Source organism: Chelonia mydas, chromosome 10 (genome assembly GCF_015237465.2).
Source record: "Chelonia mydas isolate rCheMyd1 chromosome 10, rCheMyd1.pri.v2, whole genome shotgun sequence".
Classification (NCBI taxonomy): Eukaryota; Metazoa; Chordata; order Testudines; family Cheloniidae; genus Chelonia; species Chelonia mydas.
The window spans coordinates 34598393-34615682 of NC_051250.2; the positions used below are offsets into that span (position 1 = coordinate 34598393).

Genomic DNA, 17290 nt, shown 5'->3' on the forward strand with positions numbered 1-17290 from the left:
AAAATCTCCGAGGCCATGAGGGACAGAGGCTACAGCAGGGACGCAACACAGTGCGGCGTGAAACTTAGAGGAGCTCAGACAAGCGTCCCAGAAAACCAAAGAATCAAACGGATGCTCCGGGACAGAGCCCCAGACATGCTGCTTCTACGCTGAGCTGCATGCAATTCTAGCGGGGGCCGCCACCACTACCCCACCCCTGTCCGTGGACTCCAATGATGGGGTACTCTCCGCCGTGCCTGAGGATTTTGTGGCTGGGGAAGATGAGGAGGGGGAGCACGAGCTTGAGGAGAGCACACAGCACACCGTTCTCCCCGACAGCCAGGATCTTTTTATCACCCTGAAATACCCTCCCAACCCAACCAAGCCAGAGAAGGGACCTCTGGTGAGTGTACCTTTTAAAATATAATACATGTTATAAAAGCAAGCGTTTTTAATTGATTAAAAGGCCATGAGGACTTGGGATGCATTTGTGGCCAGTGCAGCTACTGGAAAGGCTGTTAACATGTCTGGGGATGGAGCGGAAATCCTCCAGGGACATCTCCATGAAGCGCTCCTGGAGGTACTCTAAAAGCCTTTGCAGAAGGTTTCTGGGGAGAGCAGCCTTATTCCGTCCTCCATGGTAGGACACTTTACCACGCCATGCTAGTAGCAAGTAATCTGGTATCATTGCATGAGAAAGCCTGGCAGCGTATGGTCCCGATGTTTGCTGGCATTCAAGCAACATCCGTTCTTTATCTCTCTGTGTTATCCTGAGGAGAGTGATATCATTCATGGTAACCTGGTTGAAATAGGGGTATTTAATTAAGGGGACATTCAGAGGTGGCCATTCCTACTGGGCTGTTTGCCTGTGGCTGAAAAGAAATCCTCCCTGCAGTTAGCCACGCGGTGGGGGGTGGGGGTGGGGCACTGGCGCTGAGCTGTTCACGTTTGGCTAGCAGGGATCTTTCCTGATACCAGCCACGCGTGGGGTGAGGGGTAAAGCAATCATCCCAGAGAATTGGATGGGGGCGGGGAGTTAGTTTGGTTTCTGCTGCTGCACGTTAACAGGAAAACTGCAGCACTAAATGGCCAACTCAACGTGCTTTGATTGGTATGGGAGAGGAGGGTGCTGCTGTTATGAAGGTTGCAGAAGCCGAAAGACTATGGCTTACCATGGCCGCCTGCATGCCAAATTCTGTTGCCTGGCGCTGCGTATGTGATCTCTAACACCAAAGCCGCAGGCACTCAATATAAGATGCAAAATGTGACCTTGTACGAAAATCACATGTGCTATGTAATGTGAATAGTGTTGTTCACCGTGAAAGAGTATAGCCACTGTTCTGTAAAATGTATCTTTTAAAATACTTCACTCCCTTTTTTTCCTTCAGCAGCTGCAAATGTTTCAAGCCTCCCTCCTCCATCCCAAAGGCTATCTCAGATAAAGCCGCGAAAAAAACCCACACTCAATGAAATGTTCTCTGAGCTCATGCAGTCGTCCGGCACTGACAGAGCTCAGCAGAATGTGTGGAGGGACACAATAGCAGATTACAGGAAAGCGGCCAATGAACGTGAGGAGAGGTGGCGGCAGGAAGATCAGAGGAGGCATGATGCAAAGCTGGGGCTACTGCGGGATCAAACGGACATGCTCCGGCATCTGGTGGAGGTTCATGAACAGCAGCAGGATCACAGACTGCCGCTGCAGCCCTTGTTTAACCGCCCTCCCTCCTCCCCAAGTTCCATAGGCTCCTCACCCAGACGCCCAAGAACGCGGCGGGGGAGGCTCCGGGCACCCAACCACTCCACCCCAGCGGACAGCCCAAGGAACAGAAGGCTGTCATTCAACAAGTTTTAAAGTGGCCTTTTCTTTCCCTCCTACCCTCCTCCCACATCCCACCCGGGCTACCTTGTGAGTTATCTCCCTCTTTTTATAATCAATTAATAAAGAATACATATTTTTTAAATGATAGTGACTTTATTTCCTTTGCAAGCAAGTTGTGATCGAAGGGGGGAGGGTGGGTGGCTTACAGGAAATTTAGAGGCAACAAGGGGATGGGTTTTCATGAAGGAGAAACAAACAGAAGTGTCACACAGTACCCTGGCCAGTCATGAAACTGGTTTTCAAAGCTTCTTTGATGCGCAGCACTTCCTGCTGTGCTCTTCTAACCGTCCTGGTGTCTGGCTGCACGTATTCAGCGGCCAGGTCATTTGCATCAACCTCCCACCCTGCCATAAACGTCTCCCCCTTACTCTCACAGAGATTGTGGAGCACACAGCAAGCAGCAATAACAATGAGAATATTGGTTTTGCTGAGGTCTGAGTGAGTCAGTAAACTGCGCCAGTGACCCTTTAAATGTCCAAATGCACATTCTACCACCATTCTGCACTTGCTCAGCCTATAGTTGAACAGCTCCTTCCTACTCTCCAGAGTGCCTGTGTACGACTTCATGAGCCAGGGCATTAAGGGGTAGGCTGGGTCCCCGAGGATAACTATAGGCATTTCAACATCCCCAATGGTTATTTTCTGGTCTGGGAAGTAAATCCCTTCCTGCAGCCGTTTAAACAGACCAGAGTTCCTGAAGACGCGAGTGTCATGAACCTTTCCCGGCCATCCCACGTTGATGTTGGTGAAACGTCCCTTGTGATCCACCGGTACTTGCAGCACCATTGAAAAGTACCCTTTGTGGTTTATGTACTGGCTGCTCTGGTGGTCCGGTCCCAAGATAAGAGATATACGTTCCGTCTATAGCCCCACCACAGTTAGGGAATCCCATTGCAGCAAAGCCATCTAGTATGAGCTGCATATTTCCCAGAGTCATTACCTTTGATAGAGGCAGCTCAATGATTGCGTTGGCTACTTGCATCACAGCAACCCCTACAGTAGATTTGCCACTCCAAATTGATTCCCGACTGACCGGTAGCTGTCTGGGGTTGCAAGCTTCCACAGGGCTATTGCCACTTGCTTGTGAACTGTGAGGCTGCTCTCATCTTGGTATTCTTGTGCTTCAGGGCAGGGGAAAGCAAATCACAAAGTTCCATAAAAGTGCCCTTACGCATGCGAAAGTTTCAGAGGCACTGGGAATCATCCCAAACCCGCAACACTGTGCGGTCCCACCACTCTGTGCTTGTTTCCCGGGCCCAGAATCGGTGTTTCACGGCATGAGCCTGCCCCATTAACACCATGATCTCCAAATTGCTGGGGACTGCGGTTTTAGAGAAATCTGCGTTCATGTCCTCATCACCGCACTGCTGTCACCTCCTCGCCAGTTTTTTCAGGTGGTGGTTCTGCATAAACTGCGTGATAATGCGCGAGGTGTTTACAATGGTCATAACTGCTGTGGTGAGCTGAACGGGCTCCATGCTTGCTGTGCTATGGTGTCTGCTCGGGCAATCCAGGGAAAAGGGCGCGAAACGATTGTCTGCCATTGCTCTGACGGAGGGAGGGGCGACTGACAACATGGTTTACAGGGTTGGCTGACGGAATTAAAATCAACAAACAGGGTGGCTTTGCATCAAGGAGAAACAGAATGGCCCCCTCAAGGACAGAACTCAAAACCCTGGGTTTAGCAGGCCATTGATTTCACGGAGGAAGGGAGGAAAAAATGAATACAAAACAAATCTGGTCTATTTCTTGTTTTGATCCACTTCATCTACCTTTATACATCTTGCTGGCAGCAGACGGTGCAGTACGACTGCTGGCCATCGTCATCTCCTGGGTTCTCGGCAGAAGACGGTGCAGTATGACTTCTGGCCATCGTCGTCTCCTGGCTGCTCATTAGAAGACGGTGCAGGGTGCAGTCGGGCTGCCAGCAGGACTGAATCGCCATGAGAAGAAACTTAAAAGGGAAATGACCTGGCTGAGTCACTCCCATGTTTGCCCAGGCGCCCCTGACCGACCTCACTGAGGTCGGCTAAAAGAGCACCCTGGAGTACAGCGATGATAGCTACCAGTCATACTGCACTGTCTGCTGCCAAAAGGCAATGAGCTGCTGCCGTGTAGCAATGTAGTACCACGTCTGTGAGCACGCAGGAGACATACGGTGACAGCGAGCTGAGCGGGCTCCATGCTTGCCGCGGTATGGCGTCTGCACGGGTAACCCCAGGAAAAAAGGCGCAAAACGAATGTCTGCTGTTGCTTTCATGGAGGGGGGGGGAAGAGGGGGCCTGACGATATGTACCCAGAACCACCCGCGACAATGTTTTTGCCCCATCAGGCATTGGGATTTCTACCCAGAATTCAAATGGGAGGCGGAGTCTGCGGGAACTGTGGGATAGCTACCCACAGTGTAAGGCTCCGGAAGTCGACGGTTGCCTCGGTACTGTGGACGCACTCCACCGACTAAATGCACTTAGAGCATTTGTGTGGGGACACACACAATCGACTGTATAAAAACGCTTTCTACTAAACCGACTTCTATAAATTCGATCTAATTTCGTAGAGTAGACATGGCCTTACTCTCCTTTCTACAGTGGCTGCTAAGCAAGGGACCAGCTAGTACCAGTTGGTTGTGTCTTTGTGGTTTGAATACCTGCCCCCTGTGAACTAGACCAAGGCCCTCCACTTATCCTGCATACGCTTCCTAACAGCCATTGGATGGTAAATGACCTTCTGGCATTGCTAGGCTGGGCTGGATTAGAACAGTCACCTGCAGGTGATGGAGAGTAGCTCTTATCTAGTAGTTAGAGCACAGGAGGTTCATAGAGTTTAATGGCAGAAGGGACCATTGTGATCATCTAGTCCAGGGGTTCTCAAACTTCATTGCACCGCGACCCCCTTCTGACAACAAAAATGACTACATGACGCCAGGCATTGGCTTCGGACCTGAGCTCCAGCAAGTCTAACGACAGCCCTAGTAATCCCATTAAAACTGGGTCACGACCCACTCTGGGGTCCTGACTTACGTTCCCTGTGAACTGTGTGCCGCACAGCAGCCTATTTAGGGCCGCGTACGCGCTCAAGGAACCTGCCAGGGACCTGCTGCAGCTGGGGGAGGGGCGCTCCTCCTCTGGTCCCCACCTAGTCTGAGCCACAATGTGCTGTGGCCAGGATGCGGGGCGCCCCTCCCCCAGCACCAACTCTGCTGTGGTGCAGCCTGGGCTGGCCCCAGGCACGGCCGGAGCAGCCTGGACCCAGCTGTGGATGGGTCACCTGGACCTGCTGGGGCAGTGCGGCCGGATTGGGCCCAACCGTGGTTGGAGCGGGGCAGCCCGGCCCCAGCTGCAGCTAGGGCGGCGCAGCTCAGCCCCAGTCATAGTCGGGGAGCCCAAACCTGCTTCGGTGGCTCAGCTGGAGTGGCCTGGCCCCAGCCTCAGCCAGAGCGGCCCGGACCCAGGCATGCCCGGGGTGGCCCTCCCCCGGCCTAGACCTGCTGGGGCCTGGGGAGGGGTGCCTATCCTGCAGCCCCAAACCCAGAGCTGCCGCAGCAGGGAAAGGAGCTTCTCCCCCACAGCCCAGGTACTGCTTCTGCGGGGAGAGAGAGCTGGGGGGAGTCCTCTCTCCGTGCATAGCCACTGAGCACTCTCCTGAACCCTAAACCCCTCATTCTTGGCCCCACCCCAGACCCTCACCCCCTGCACCCCAATCCTCTCCCCCAGCCCTGAGCCCCTCATCCCCAGCCCCACCCCAGAGCCCACACCCCAGCCGGAGCCCTCACATCCCTGCACCCCAACCCTAAGCCCCTCATCTCTGACCCCACCCCAGAGCCTGCACCCCCAGCTGGAGCCCTCACACCCCTGCACTCCAGCCCTGAGCCCCCTCCCATGCTCCGAACCCCTCAGCCCCACTCCCACCACATGAATTTTGTTATGTGCACTGATATGAGGGTGATGTGTCACACATCACCTTCATATTGGTGCATATAAAAAAATTCATTCCATACATGGGTGGGAAAAATTAGAGGGAACACTGGTCCTGACCCACAGTTTGAGAACTACTGATCTAGTCTGAAATTCAGCACCACACAGGCCAGAGAACCTTATCTAGTAATTCCTCCATTGAGCCCATAATGCTATGTACTACTCGTATCTCCTGGGCGCTAGAGCAGAAAGGCCCCAACCCTGCAAAGTATAGTGTGTGATGTGCTGTAGGAGGGACAACTTACAGTGCATAGCTCAACACCACTAAGCTCCACAGAGCCGCCTTTAGTGTGATCTTTATAACCTCAAAGAAATGAGCTTAGGTAAAATGCTGCTTAAATTTACTGTAAGTCATAAAAATATGTATCACCCTTCTGCCAAGAGCGGCATAGTTCGTTTTTAATAGGAACTGTGGATTACCTCCGGCGTTGTCTCTGTGTGTGGCTCATCATTTAAGACCTGATCTGGGGCCTAGTTCTGCGGTTGACTCACTGTGTAACTTTGGGCAAGCCACATCACTGCCCAGTGCCTCAGTTTCCCTGAGAGGGATATGATATAGCCTTCCTTTTTGCAAAGCCCGTTGAGATCAACAGATGAAATGTTCAGTGTTGTTATTTTTTTAGCTCTTTCTCCCACTGTCAATCCCTGAGTCATCCCCTCCCCCACTTGTAAACCTTAAACACATTTCCTTTTGTTTGATTTTAAATTCTCGCTTTGACTTTATAGTTTTTTTTTAACTTTACAGCTCAGCATCTAAGGTTAAGAAGACAGTAAAAGTGACAAAGGTTGGAATGGAAGAGCTCTAAAGCAATACAGACTACGCAATTTCAATGGCAAACATGCAGATTATTTCAACATTCTCAACAGTGAAAGCTCAGAATGGAACAGCCCTAAAGCAATATAGGCTATGCAATTTGAATGGCAAACATGTAGATTATTTCAAAATTCTCAACAATAAAAGCTCAGTTTAGTGCAGTTAGATGCACCCTAAAGAAAATGGAACTAGGTGAAAATGCTTAAGCCACTCAAAGCCACCTTATTCAAGCACTGTGTGGTTTCCTTTTGGAATTAGCATGTAAACTGGAGGGAGGAGCAGAGGGGACAAGTGAAGAGAGAAGGCAGATGTATTAGAATAAATGTTTGATTTGGGCCAGAGTAGAAACATCCAAATCCAGGTCCAAATCTTCCCTATATTTTAAGATGTTTGGATCTGGGGTTCTACATCTGGCCACTGCCAGAGAAGGGGCAGTTGTGAAGGTGAAATTACTTCCCCGAAGGCTGGGATTGTTTAGATCTGGGCCCTTCTCTGGATCACGAATCAGTTTTGTTCAGTGTAATACTAGACCAGGGATGGGCAAACAACGGCCCACTAGCCGATTTAATCTGGCCCTCGAGCTCCTGCTGGGGAGCAGGGTCTGGGGCTTTCCCTGCTTCAGCTGGGGAGAGGGGTCAGGGGCCGCTCCGAACGCCATGGCTCCCGGAAGCAGCGGCATGTCCCCCCTCCAGCTCCTACGTTTAGGGGCAGCCAGAGGGCTCTGCATGCTGCCCTGTACGCAGGTGCCACCCCCACAGATCTGCAGGGAACTGCAGGGGTGGCGCCTGTGGACGGATCAGCATGCAAAGCTGCCTGGCCATGCCTCTGTGTAGGAGCCGGAGAAGGGACATGCTGCTGCTTCCGGGAGCTGCTTGAGGTAAGCACCGCCCAGAGCCTGCACCCTGACCCCCTCCCGTGCCCCAACCCCCTGCGCCAGCCCTGTTTCCCCCCACCCCCGAATCCCTCAGTCCCAGCCCGGAGCACCCTCGTGCACCCCAAACCCCTCATCCCAGCCTCACCCCAGAGCCTGTACCTCCAGCCAGAACCCTGCCCCCCCCGACACCAACCCCCTGCCCCAGCCCAGAGCCCCCTCCTGTACCCTGAACTCCTCTTTTTTGGCCCCACCCCAGAGCCTGCACCCCCACCCAGAGCCCTCACCCCCTTCTAAACCCCAACCCCAATTTTGTGAGCATTCATAGCCTGCCAAACAATTTCCATAACCAGCTGTGGCCCTCAGGCCAAAAAGTTTACCCACCCCCATACTAGACTATTTTACAGCCCCTCCCCCAGCACAAGCAAAAGTAATGGAAAAAGAAAACCATTGTTGAGGGTTACATCCCATGACCTCTACACATGTGGAGATGGGGACCACGTGCAGATCAGCAATGTGGATGTTCCCACTGGAAACACAGCAAAGGGCTATTTGAATGACAGCTACTAACCTTAAATCAGACTCTCTAGTAGGACAGGGATCTTATTAATCTCTTTTCTGCATGGACTTTCTCAAATCAGCTCGTAGGGGTTCTTGTATGGGCCTGAGGGGGGGAGAGAGAAGACCCAAGTGTTCGACTCATCTCAAGCTGGACATGTTCATTAGTCTAATAAATCCCTATTGAAAATGAGGTGGGGAGGCCGTGTTGCCTGGTGACAGAGCAGGGTTCTGTTCCTGGGTCTGCCGCAGGCTTCCCGCTGACGGGGCCCCCCTGCGGGCCAGTTATTGCCACGGATGGACCCGGAGCTGCTCCTCAGGCGCCGGGAGGGGGCGGGCGTCAGACACTAGCCATGAGCGTCCGCCCGGCCTGGCAGCCTGGGCGGGAGCGTTCGTGGCTGGCTCCTTCCACCACGCTCTGGGCAGGCCCGGGGACGCTACGCCGTGTGCCCCTGAGGCGGGGGCTGCGCCCCGCTTCCCCGCACGGCTCGCGGGAGCGGGCTCCCACAGACAGCCGAGCCGCAGCAAGGCGAGCAGCGCGCATGCGCCTCGAGAAACCGGGCATACGAGCCCCAGAATACCCTGTATGGACTACAAATCCCGGCGTGCCCCGCGCGGAGCCCGCCGCGGCGCAGGCGCCGTGCCCTGGAGGTGAGAAAGAGACCGAGTTCCGGTTGAGCCGCTCACTGCGGTTGCGAGGTGCGTCCCGAGCAGGGCTGCCCCGTGCCCCGGACCAGGGAGCCCTTTGCTGGGGGTGCGCGCCCCAGGGAGTGCCCCCGGCCCTCGCGAGAGCCTCTCACCGTGACTCTGGGCTGGCCCGGGCGGGCGGCCGAGGCTGGCATGGGCCGGCCCGGGGTGGGAGCGGGTCCCTGCGGGCGGCGCACGGGAGAGCAGGTTGGACATGCAGGCGGGCCGCGCTGGCTCGGGGCGCTCTCCCCGGCGGCTGCCGCTGTCGAGCTCGTGGCTTGTGCCTGACCCTGTCTCGCTCCGTTGCAGTGCAGGGAAGCCATGTCCCAGCCCGGCTCCGCTTGCCAGCCGCCGCCGGACGTTGACACAGATGACTGTCTCCAGGACTATTCCTACCTCTTTAGCCCGGATATCCTCAAGTGAGTGCAGGGCGAAGCGGCTATTTCTGGGCCCCAAACGTCCTAGCTGTTCTCTGGCCCATGACCTGTGCTAGCCAGTGGTTATCTGCACTTTGCCCCTGTCCCGTGTACCATAACAACCCTGCCTCACGCCTTTCAGCCTGAAAAGCGGGGGAGGGTGCTTTCTGGGGGCCCCTCACAGGAATTGTCTTATTATTTATGAATGTGGGATATGTGTTATCACAGCTGGCCACTGGTCCATTAGATCCAGTAGTGTGCTTCTGGCCATTGCCAACATGATTCTCTTTATTTGTTCAGCACATGAGTGTGTGTAGTCCTTCACATGTGATAATAAATTAATATCTAGTGCTTGTGGCACCTTAGAGACTAACCAATTTATTTGAGCATAAGCTTTCGTGAGCTACAGCTCACTTCATTGGATGAATACTGTGGAAAATACAGAAGATGTTTTTATACACCCAAACCATGAAAAAATGGGTGTTTATCACTACAAAAGGTTTTCTCTCCCCCCACCCTACTCTTCTGCTGGTAATAGCTTATCTAAAGTGATCGCTCTCCTTACAATGTGTATGATAATCAAGGTGGGCCATTTCCAGCACAAATCCAGGTTTTCTCCCCTCCCCTCCCCCAAAACAAACCCACTCTCCTGTTGGTAATAGCTTATCTAAAGTGATCACTCTCTTTACAATGTGTATGATCCGATGAAGTGAGCTGTAGCTCACGAAAGTTTATGCTCAAATAAATTGGTTAGTCTCTAAGGTGCCACAAGTACTCCTTTTCTTTTTGCAAATACAGACTAACACGGCTGTTACTCTGAAACCTATCTAGTGCTATTCATCAATAGATCTCAAAGCTCTTTACAAAGGTGGTCAATATCATTATCTCCATTTTTACTAATGGGGAAACTGAGGCACAGGATGACGTGACTCTCACAAAATGACTCAGCTGGCTAGTGGCAAAATCATGATAGAATCCAGGTCTCCTGAGTCCCAGTCCAGTGCTCTATCCATTAGGCCGTGTTTCTGCCCTATATAAATAGGGTAGCTTATACTCTACAGGCACAGCCATCCCTAGTGGGATACGGGGCCAGGGGCGGAAAGAGGCACGGGGCCCAGAGCGGTCGTCCTGATTCGCCTTACCCAAGGGACTGCTCTGTCTACAGGTTTCTGCTGCACAGGTATTATGATCTAAATTTATGCTTCAGAGAAAGTTGACCCCTCCACTCATATAGCTAAACACATCTAGCCTACTGTGCAGTACTTCATATTTGGGAAGGGATGTTCCTTCTGTCACCTCTGGTGGTCAGCTCATACCTTGAAGCATGAGATTTAATTACTCTTCTCTTAGCACATATAGATTCAGATTCCTAATGTTATTCAGCCCCTAGAATTTGGATTAACTTCTCCATTTATAGATTTTAAAATACTGTGTCATCAGTGAAGGTGCTTGAGAATTGCCCCCTCTATGGAAGGGTTTCTGCAGACAGACGGATTGCTGTAGCACAGAGGTGGGCAAACTACAGTCTGCGGGCCACATCCAGCCCATGGGACCCTCCTGCCTGGCCCCTGAGCTCCTGGCCTGGGATGCTCGCCCCCGGCCCCTCCCCTGCTGTTCCCCCTCCCCCACAGCCTCAGCTCACTGTGCCGCTGGTGCAATGTTCTGGGCGGCGGGGTTGCAGAGCCTGGCCTGACCTGGTGCTCTGTGCTGCGCGATGCATGGCTGGCTCCAGCTGGGCAGCGCGGCTGTAGCACTGCCAGCCACCAGTGCTCCAGGCAGCATGGTAAGGGAACGGGGGGGTTGGATAGAGGGCAGGGGAGTTCGGAGGGTCATCAGGGGCGGGGGGTGTGGATAGGGGTTGGGGCGGTCAGAGGGTGGGGAACAGGGGGGTTGAATGGGGGCAGGGGTCCTGGGGGGGCAGTCAGGAATGAGAGGAGGGGTTGGATGGGGTGGCAGAGGGCAGTCGGGTGGGGGTTCTGGGGGCAGTCGGGACAGGGAGAAGGGGTGGTTGCATGGGGCAGGGGTCCCGGGGGGGGAGGGTCAGTCAGGAAGGAGAGGGGTTAGATGGGGCGGCGGGGGGCAGTTAGGGACGGGAGGGCGGGGGGGTGGATGGGACAGGGGTCCCGGGGGACCATCAGGGAACAGGGGGGGTTGGATGGGACAGGAGTTCAGGGGGGCTGTCAGGGGCGAGAAGCAGGGGGCGTCGAATAGGGGGCGGGAGCCGGGCCACGCCTGGCTGTTTGGGGAGGCACAGCCTTTCCTAACCGGCCCTCCATACAATTTCGGAAACCCGATGCAGCCCTCAGGTCAAAAAGTTTTCTCGCCCCTGCTATAGCAGATGGACATCGCTGCCTCAGTAGATTCAACCTCAGGAGTCTCTCTAAACTGACCCCTACTTTTGGAGTCTGGGACTAAGTATCCCAAGCATGCTATACTCTAACATGGTGTGTGCTAGTATCTGATCTGCTTCCTAAAGCAGCCCCCATGCCAACAGCCCACTGTCTCGCTCCAGGGGGTAGGGTACTTGTTGCTTCCATGAGATTGCTGTGCATCCACTTCCCGTCATCGCTGTGTCTTTGGCTTTGATCAGAATTGTTGCCCTCCATGACTGAGGCAGGGAAACATCTAGATGAATTCCATGCATGAGAGTTTGGTTTTGAATGGCTTTACTTCCTCTGCCAACAGGGGCAAAGTTGCGTTCATCACTGGAGGCGGCTCTGGGATTGGATTCCGGGTAGCGGAGGTTTTCATGAGGTATGGATCTCTGATCTTCCACGATAGTTTTGTTCCCAGCCCCCCCCCATCTGCTTCCTCTACTTTCATATTCCCCAGCTTCCTCTATTCATTGTTTAGCTGAACCAGCCCAGAGAAAACAAGTATTTCCCTCAGTATAGCTTTTGTCTGATTCCTGAACTCACCCTTTGGAAAAGCCTAACTTTTATTTTCATGACTTTTCATTTTGCTACTGGATCCCAGCTAGCTTTGTACATGCCAAAATCTATTGAGAAAGGCTATTCTCTTGTGACTTCCAGCACAGTTTTTCATGTTCAAACAGTTAGTGCTCATATATTTTCATAGAAAATATTATCTTTAAAAACATAAAGTAAAATCACTCCATGGTATCTGTGCTGTATCCTTTGTATATTCTGATATGTATAGCCAGTCCAGAGAGGATCCATCACATTAGCTGGATGGATGATTGGAGGAATGCTTGTCTTCCAGTCCTGTCTTTCAGATCCTGCCCATTAGATAGTATCAAATGCAGAGAGAGACTTCCCTGGTCATGTTAACCATCTAACTTGTTTAAATCTTTTTACTTTTGTGCACTGAACATAATGTTGGTGCTAAATTAAATTCTGATGAATGTCCGTCATTGCTGGCCATTCCTCTCCGTGCTCTCTGGACAATTCATTCTGTAATCTGGTTGCTCTCCAGAATAACAAATGGTAACATTTGTAATAGCCTTCTAACTTGGATTGAATTTAACCTGAGCACGCTATGGATTGAACATTCTGAATTTGCTCCCATGCTGAGCCCTGTCGGGCTCCCTTCACTACAATTTCCTGTTGTACTTTTCTTCGGATGATGAATCCCCTTAAGCGCTGTTACTGATGCATAGATTTTAGGACCAGAAGAGAGCATTCTGATCATATAGTCTGACCTGCATAACACAGGCCAGAAGTCATCACCCGGCGATTCCTGCCTATAACTTCTGTCTGAGCTAGACTAGATCTTTCAGAGAGAAAGAGGGAGCCAACTTACCTTTGCCAGATGACCACTGTGGAGAGTGGAAGGCACGTCATGGATAATACCACCTGCTCTCAAACACTATAGAAAAGAGAAGTGAGCTCACCCTGTCTCCTTCCCCTGAAAGCACTGTGTGGTGAGAAATTCCTAGGCATTCCTGTGGCGGAGTTCAGTTTCAGGTTTACTAAGCCACTGTGGGTGTGACAATTAATCTCTGTAAAGATTTTGGGGTAGATGAGCTGAGTGCGATCTGTACGAGGCATTCAGTGTCCCCATTGGGGTTTCTTTGCAGGCATGGCTGCCGTACAATCATTGCCAGCAGGAACTTGCAGAGAGTAGCTGAGGTGAGTAGATGGGAGTCTGGTGGGGCAGAAGCTGGGAGGTCCAAGACCATTTTTGCATATTTCAAAGAGACCAGGATACGATGGGGGCAGTAACGCATGGTGGTACTAAACACCTAATGAACTCCACCGTCTTTCCTCTCCATGTGTGCCTTGAGGAGTATGGTCCGTTCCAGGCACCTCGGTATCTGAAAGATAACCAGTGAGCTGAGGGGGTATGACAAGGAGTATTAGGAGAAGGCTGAGCTCAGAACGCCTCTTGGTGAGATCTGTTGCATTTTGGATTAGTCTTCCAAGGGTAGCGGTGGAAGTTTCAGTGCTTGAGTTATTTACAGCATGACTGGATGGAGCACTGGAAAAATCAATTGTAATAACACCACCCAGCTCTTATCTAGTGATTTTCATCCATAGATTTCAAAGTGCTTTACAAAAGGGGGGGGTTCCCAGTATCATAATCCCCATTTTACAGATGAAGCAACTGAGGCATGGAAGGAAGTTAAACCAGTGGCAGAGCTGGAAATGGGACCGAGTTCAGTGTAGGGTCTAATCCTGTATTGGCTCCAGAGGATGGATTACCTGGGTCCTAGCAGGGTTTTTCCAGTCACTACATGTTGTTGTTTTGTGCATGATTAAAAGGGAGGTAAAAAGAATGAAATTCTAGAAAGTAGAGAAAGAAAAAGGCCTCTTAGGCCCTGTCTACACTGGTAAGTTTTTGCGTAGTATAGGAGCCTTCTGTGTTTTAACTCCTGAGGTGTACACACTACCAAGCCACTTAGTGTGCAGAAACTACGCAGTTGCAGCGCTGTAAAAAAACCACCCTGACAAGAGGCGTACAGGTTTCTGCGCTGAGGGTACAGCGCTGCGGTGCCAGTGTAGACACCCTGGTCGATTACAGCTCTGTGATTGGCCCCCAGGAGGTGTCCCACAATGCCTATTCTTGCCTCTCTGATCGTCGGTTTGAACTCTACTGCCCTGCCCTCAGGAGATCAAACGTCATCCCTACCCTGTAAATTCCTTTGGAAATTTGAAAGTCCCCTTCCTGTTTGCTCGGTGACGTGTGCAGTGGTCTCAGCACATCTTTCCAGGTGGCCATGCCTGCTCCACGCACCAGGTGATCCCCCTCTTGGAGCAATGCTGAGCTGCTGGATCTCATCAGCATTTGGGGAGACGAGGCAGTGCAGTCACAGCTCCGCTCCAGCCATAGGAATTATGATACCTTCGGACAGATTTCACAATGCATGACAGAAAAGGGCCATGACCGGGACACACTGCAGTGCAGGGTCAAAGTGGAGGAGTTGCCGAACACCTACCACAAGGTGTGGGAGGCAAACTGCCGCTCTGGTGCTGCGTCCATGAGCTGCCGGTTCTACAAAGAGCTGGATGTGATACTCAGTGGCGACCCCACCTCCACTGCAAAGGCCACTGTGGATACTTGGGTGGACCGAGCCAGTAGGAGAAATCTTGGACGAGGATGTGAATTGGGAGGAGGACCCAGAGGCAGAGGACGACATGGAGGTCAGAGATGCAGGGAGCCAGAAGCTCTTTTCTACCCCAGAGGAGGCTAGCCAGTCACAGCAGTCAGATCTTGGCGAAGTGCAAACTGGAGAGGAGGCCCCTGGTAAGTGGATTTGATTTTGGGAATCGCTAAAGCGAGTTGTTGGGGGCAGAAGGGTTGCAGAAAGCAGGCTTGTGTTTGTATGATGCGCGTACCACCACATGCCTCGTCTGAGCAGCGGAACAGGCTGTTGATTGACTCCCTCACTTTGTGGGAATCTGCTTCAGATCTCCAGGAAACTCTCATGGAGATACTGGGCAATCCGCTGCCACAGGTTCTTTGGCAGAGCTGCTTTGTTTCTTGCCCCATTAATGGTAACTTTCCTGCACCACTCCGCTGTCACGGGGTGAGAGGGGTGGAACATTGCTGCACACAGGCAAGCCGCATAAAGGTCAGGGTGGAAGCCACAGTCTTGGAAAAGACCCTCCCTTGATTCCCTGCTCACCGTCAGCATCGGGGGGATGTCTTCTATAGTGAACATATCCTGTGGAAAATGTAAGGACAGGAATGATCGGTAGAGTCTGGAATAGCCAGCTTCCACAGTGCAATTGCCATGTGCTTCTTCAACGGCAAGGCAGCTCTCATTCTTGTGTCCTTGCGCCGCAGGGTTGGGGTGAGCTCATCACACAGTCCCATGAATGTGGCTTTCCTGATCCGAAAGTTCTTCAGCCACTGCTCGTCATCCCAGATGATGTGATCCCACCACTCACTGCTTGTTTCCCAAGCCCAAAAGCGGCTCTCCACTGTGGTCAGCACCTCCGTGAATGCCATAAGCAATCTCATGTTGTAGCTAGTACATGTGGCGAGATCAGTGTCACACTCCTCTTGCCTTTGTAGTTTAAGGAATAACTCCACTGCCACTCGTGACACGTTTGTCAGAACGAGCAGCATACTGGTTGTGACGTTCGCCTCTGGTATTACCTGTACCGATGATTTGCTAGATCAATCCAATCCTTGACTCTGGGAGCCAGCCTTACTCTGCTCTGCTGTGAGAACCCCCACTCCTGGGCTGTTCTTACATGCTAGAAGTTGTGCATGCTGCTCCTAGGATTGTGCAACAGAATGAAACTAGCCAGTATCTCCAGTCCCAGACACAACCCTAGGAACCTCCATCTTGCAGTGTCCAGTTATGCCTGCTGGACACTGCAAGCTTATATGAGTTTGTCAATTTAACAAAGAAATTGGTATGTACCAGGCTTGTTATCCCAAGGGGAGTCTCTGACATGTTTCAGACCAAACGCACTGCTTCAGGTAGAATGAACAAACAGATTTATTAACTACAAAGGTAGATTATAAGTGATTATAAGTCAAAACACAAGAAGTCAGATTTGGTCAAATGAAATAAAAGCAAAACACATTCTAAGGTGACCTTAACACTTTCAATGCCCTTACAAACTTAGATGCTTGTCACCACAGGCTGGCTGGTTGCCCTTCAGCCAGGCTCTCCCCTTTGATCAGCGCTTCAGTCGCTTGGTGGTAATGTCTGTAGATGGAGGTGGAAGAGAGAGGAAGAGCATGGCAAATGTCTCTCCCTTTTATCATGTTCTTTCTTCCCTCTTGGCTTTGCCCACCCCCTTCAGAGTCAGGTGAGCATTACCTCATCGCAGTCCCAAACTGACCAAAGGAAGGGAGGTGACTCACTTGGGAGTCCAATAGATCCTTTGTGGTTGCCTAGGCCAGTGTCCTTTGTTCCTGTGAGGCTGGGCTGGGTTTGTCCCATACATGCCCTGATGAGGTTTGAACTGCCCCTCTGCTTTTGGAGAGTTTTTGCCTGGGCTTGCTTTAAGCCATGAGGACACATTCTCAGCCTCATAACTATATACATGAAATTACAACCTATAACATTACTAAACAACAATTACTATTACATTACTATAACAGTGCTCAGTGCATCATGAGCCTTCTGAAGACACCTGACATGACAAACTTTGCATTAGATACCACACAGTCATATTATAAGGATGAACATGGGGGTGCTGGGTGTTCCCCCGAGGTACAGAACATCACACTGGTCAACAGTTTGGGATCCATTCCTGCAGCCCAAAGAAACAGAGTGCACAGTACACAAAGCGTTGAAAGATGGTGCTAAATGTGGACGGAAGCACAGGGATTGCTGGGATGTGAAGCAATGCATCACGGGGCATTGGGGCAGGACCCAGGATGCCCCGCGACCCCCTCCACCTTCCCACAACTCTTAGCGGCAGAAGAGGAAGAGATGCTCTGTGGGATAGCTTCCCAGAGTGCACCGCTCCAAATACTGCTGAAAGTGAGCAAGTGTGAACATGCTGTTGCGCAGGCAGTTGACAGTGTGAACACACAACAGCGGTTTCCCTTCAGCGCTCTCTGAGCGGCACTGTAACTCTGCCAGTGTAGACATACCCTTAGACTTGACTACGCATGAGGAAGATGCCCTAAACTGAATGACTTTGTTCAATTGAGCTTTGTTTGTTTTATTTCAATTAAATCAAA

General features: G+C 51.8%; 1 protein-coding gene across 3 annotated transcripts in view; it reads left to right on the forward strand.

Moving 5' to 3' along the window:
* Positions 1 to 8694: 8694 nt before the first annotated feature.
* The window catches only part of DECR2 (2,4-dienoyl-CoA reductase 2), a 40321-nt gene continuing 31725 nt past the window's right edge, over positions 8695 to 17290 (forward strand). The window contains exons 1-4 of one of the 3 annotated variants that reach the window (XM_027834001.3): positions 8695 to 8774; positions 9072 to 9181; positions 11864 to 11932; positions 13218 to 13269. In XM_027834001.3, the coding sequence (XP_027689802.2) occupies positions 9084 to 9181; positions 11864 to 11932; positions 13218 to 13269 (219 nt within the window). In that variant the 5' untranslated portion in view covers positions 8695 to 8774; positions 9072 to 9083. The other 2 variants (XM_037910877.2, XM_037910879.2) reach the window with 2 other exon arrangements.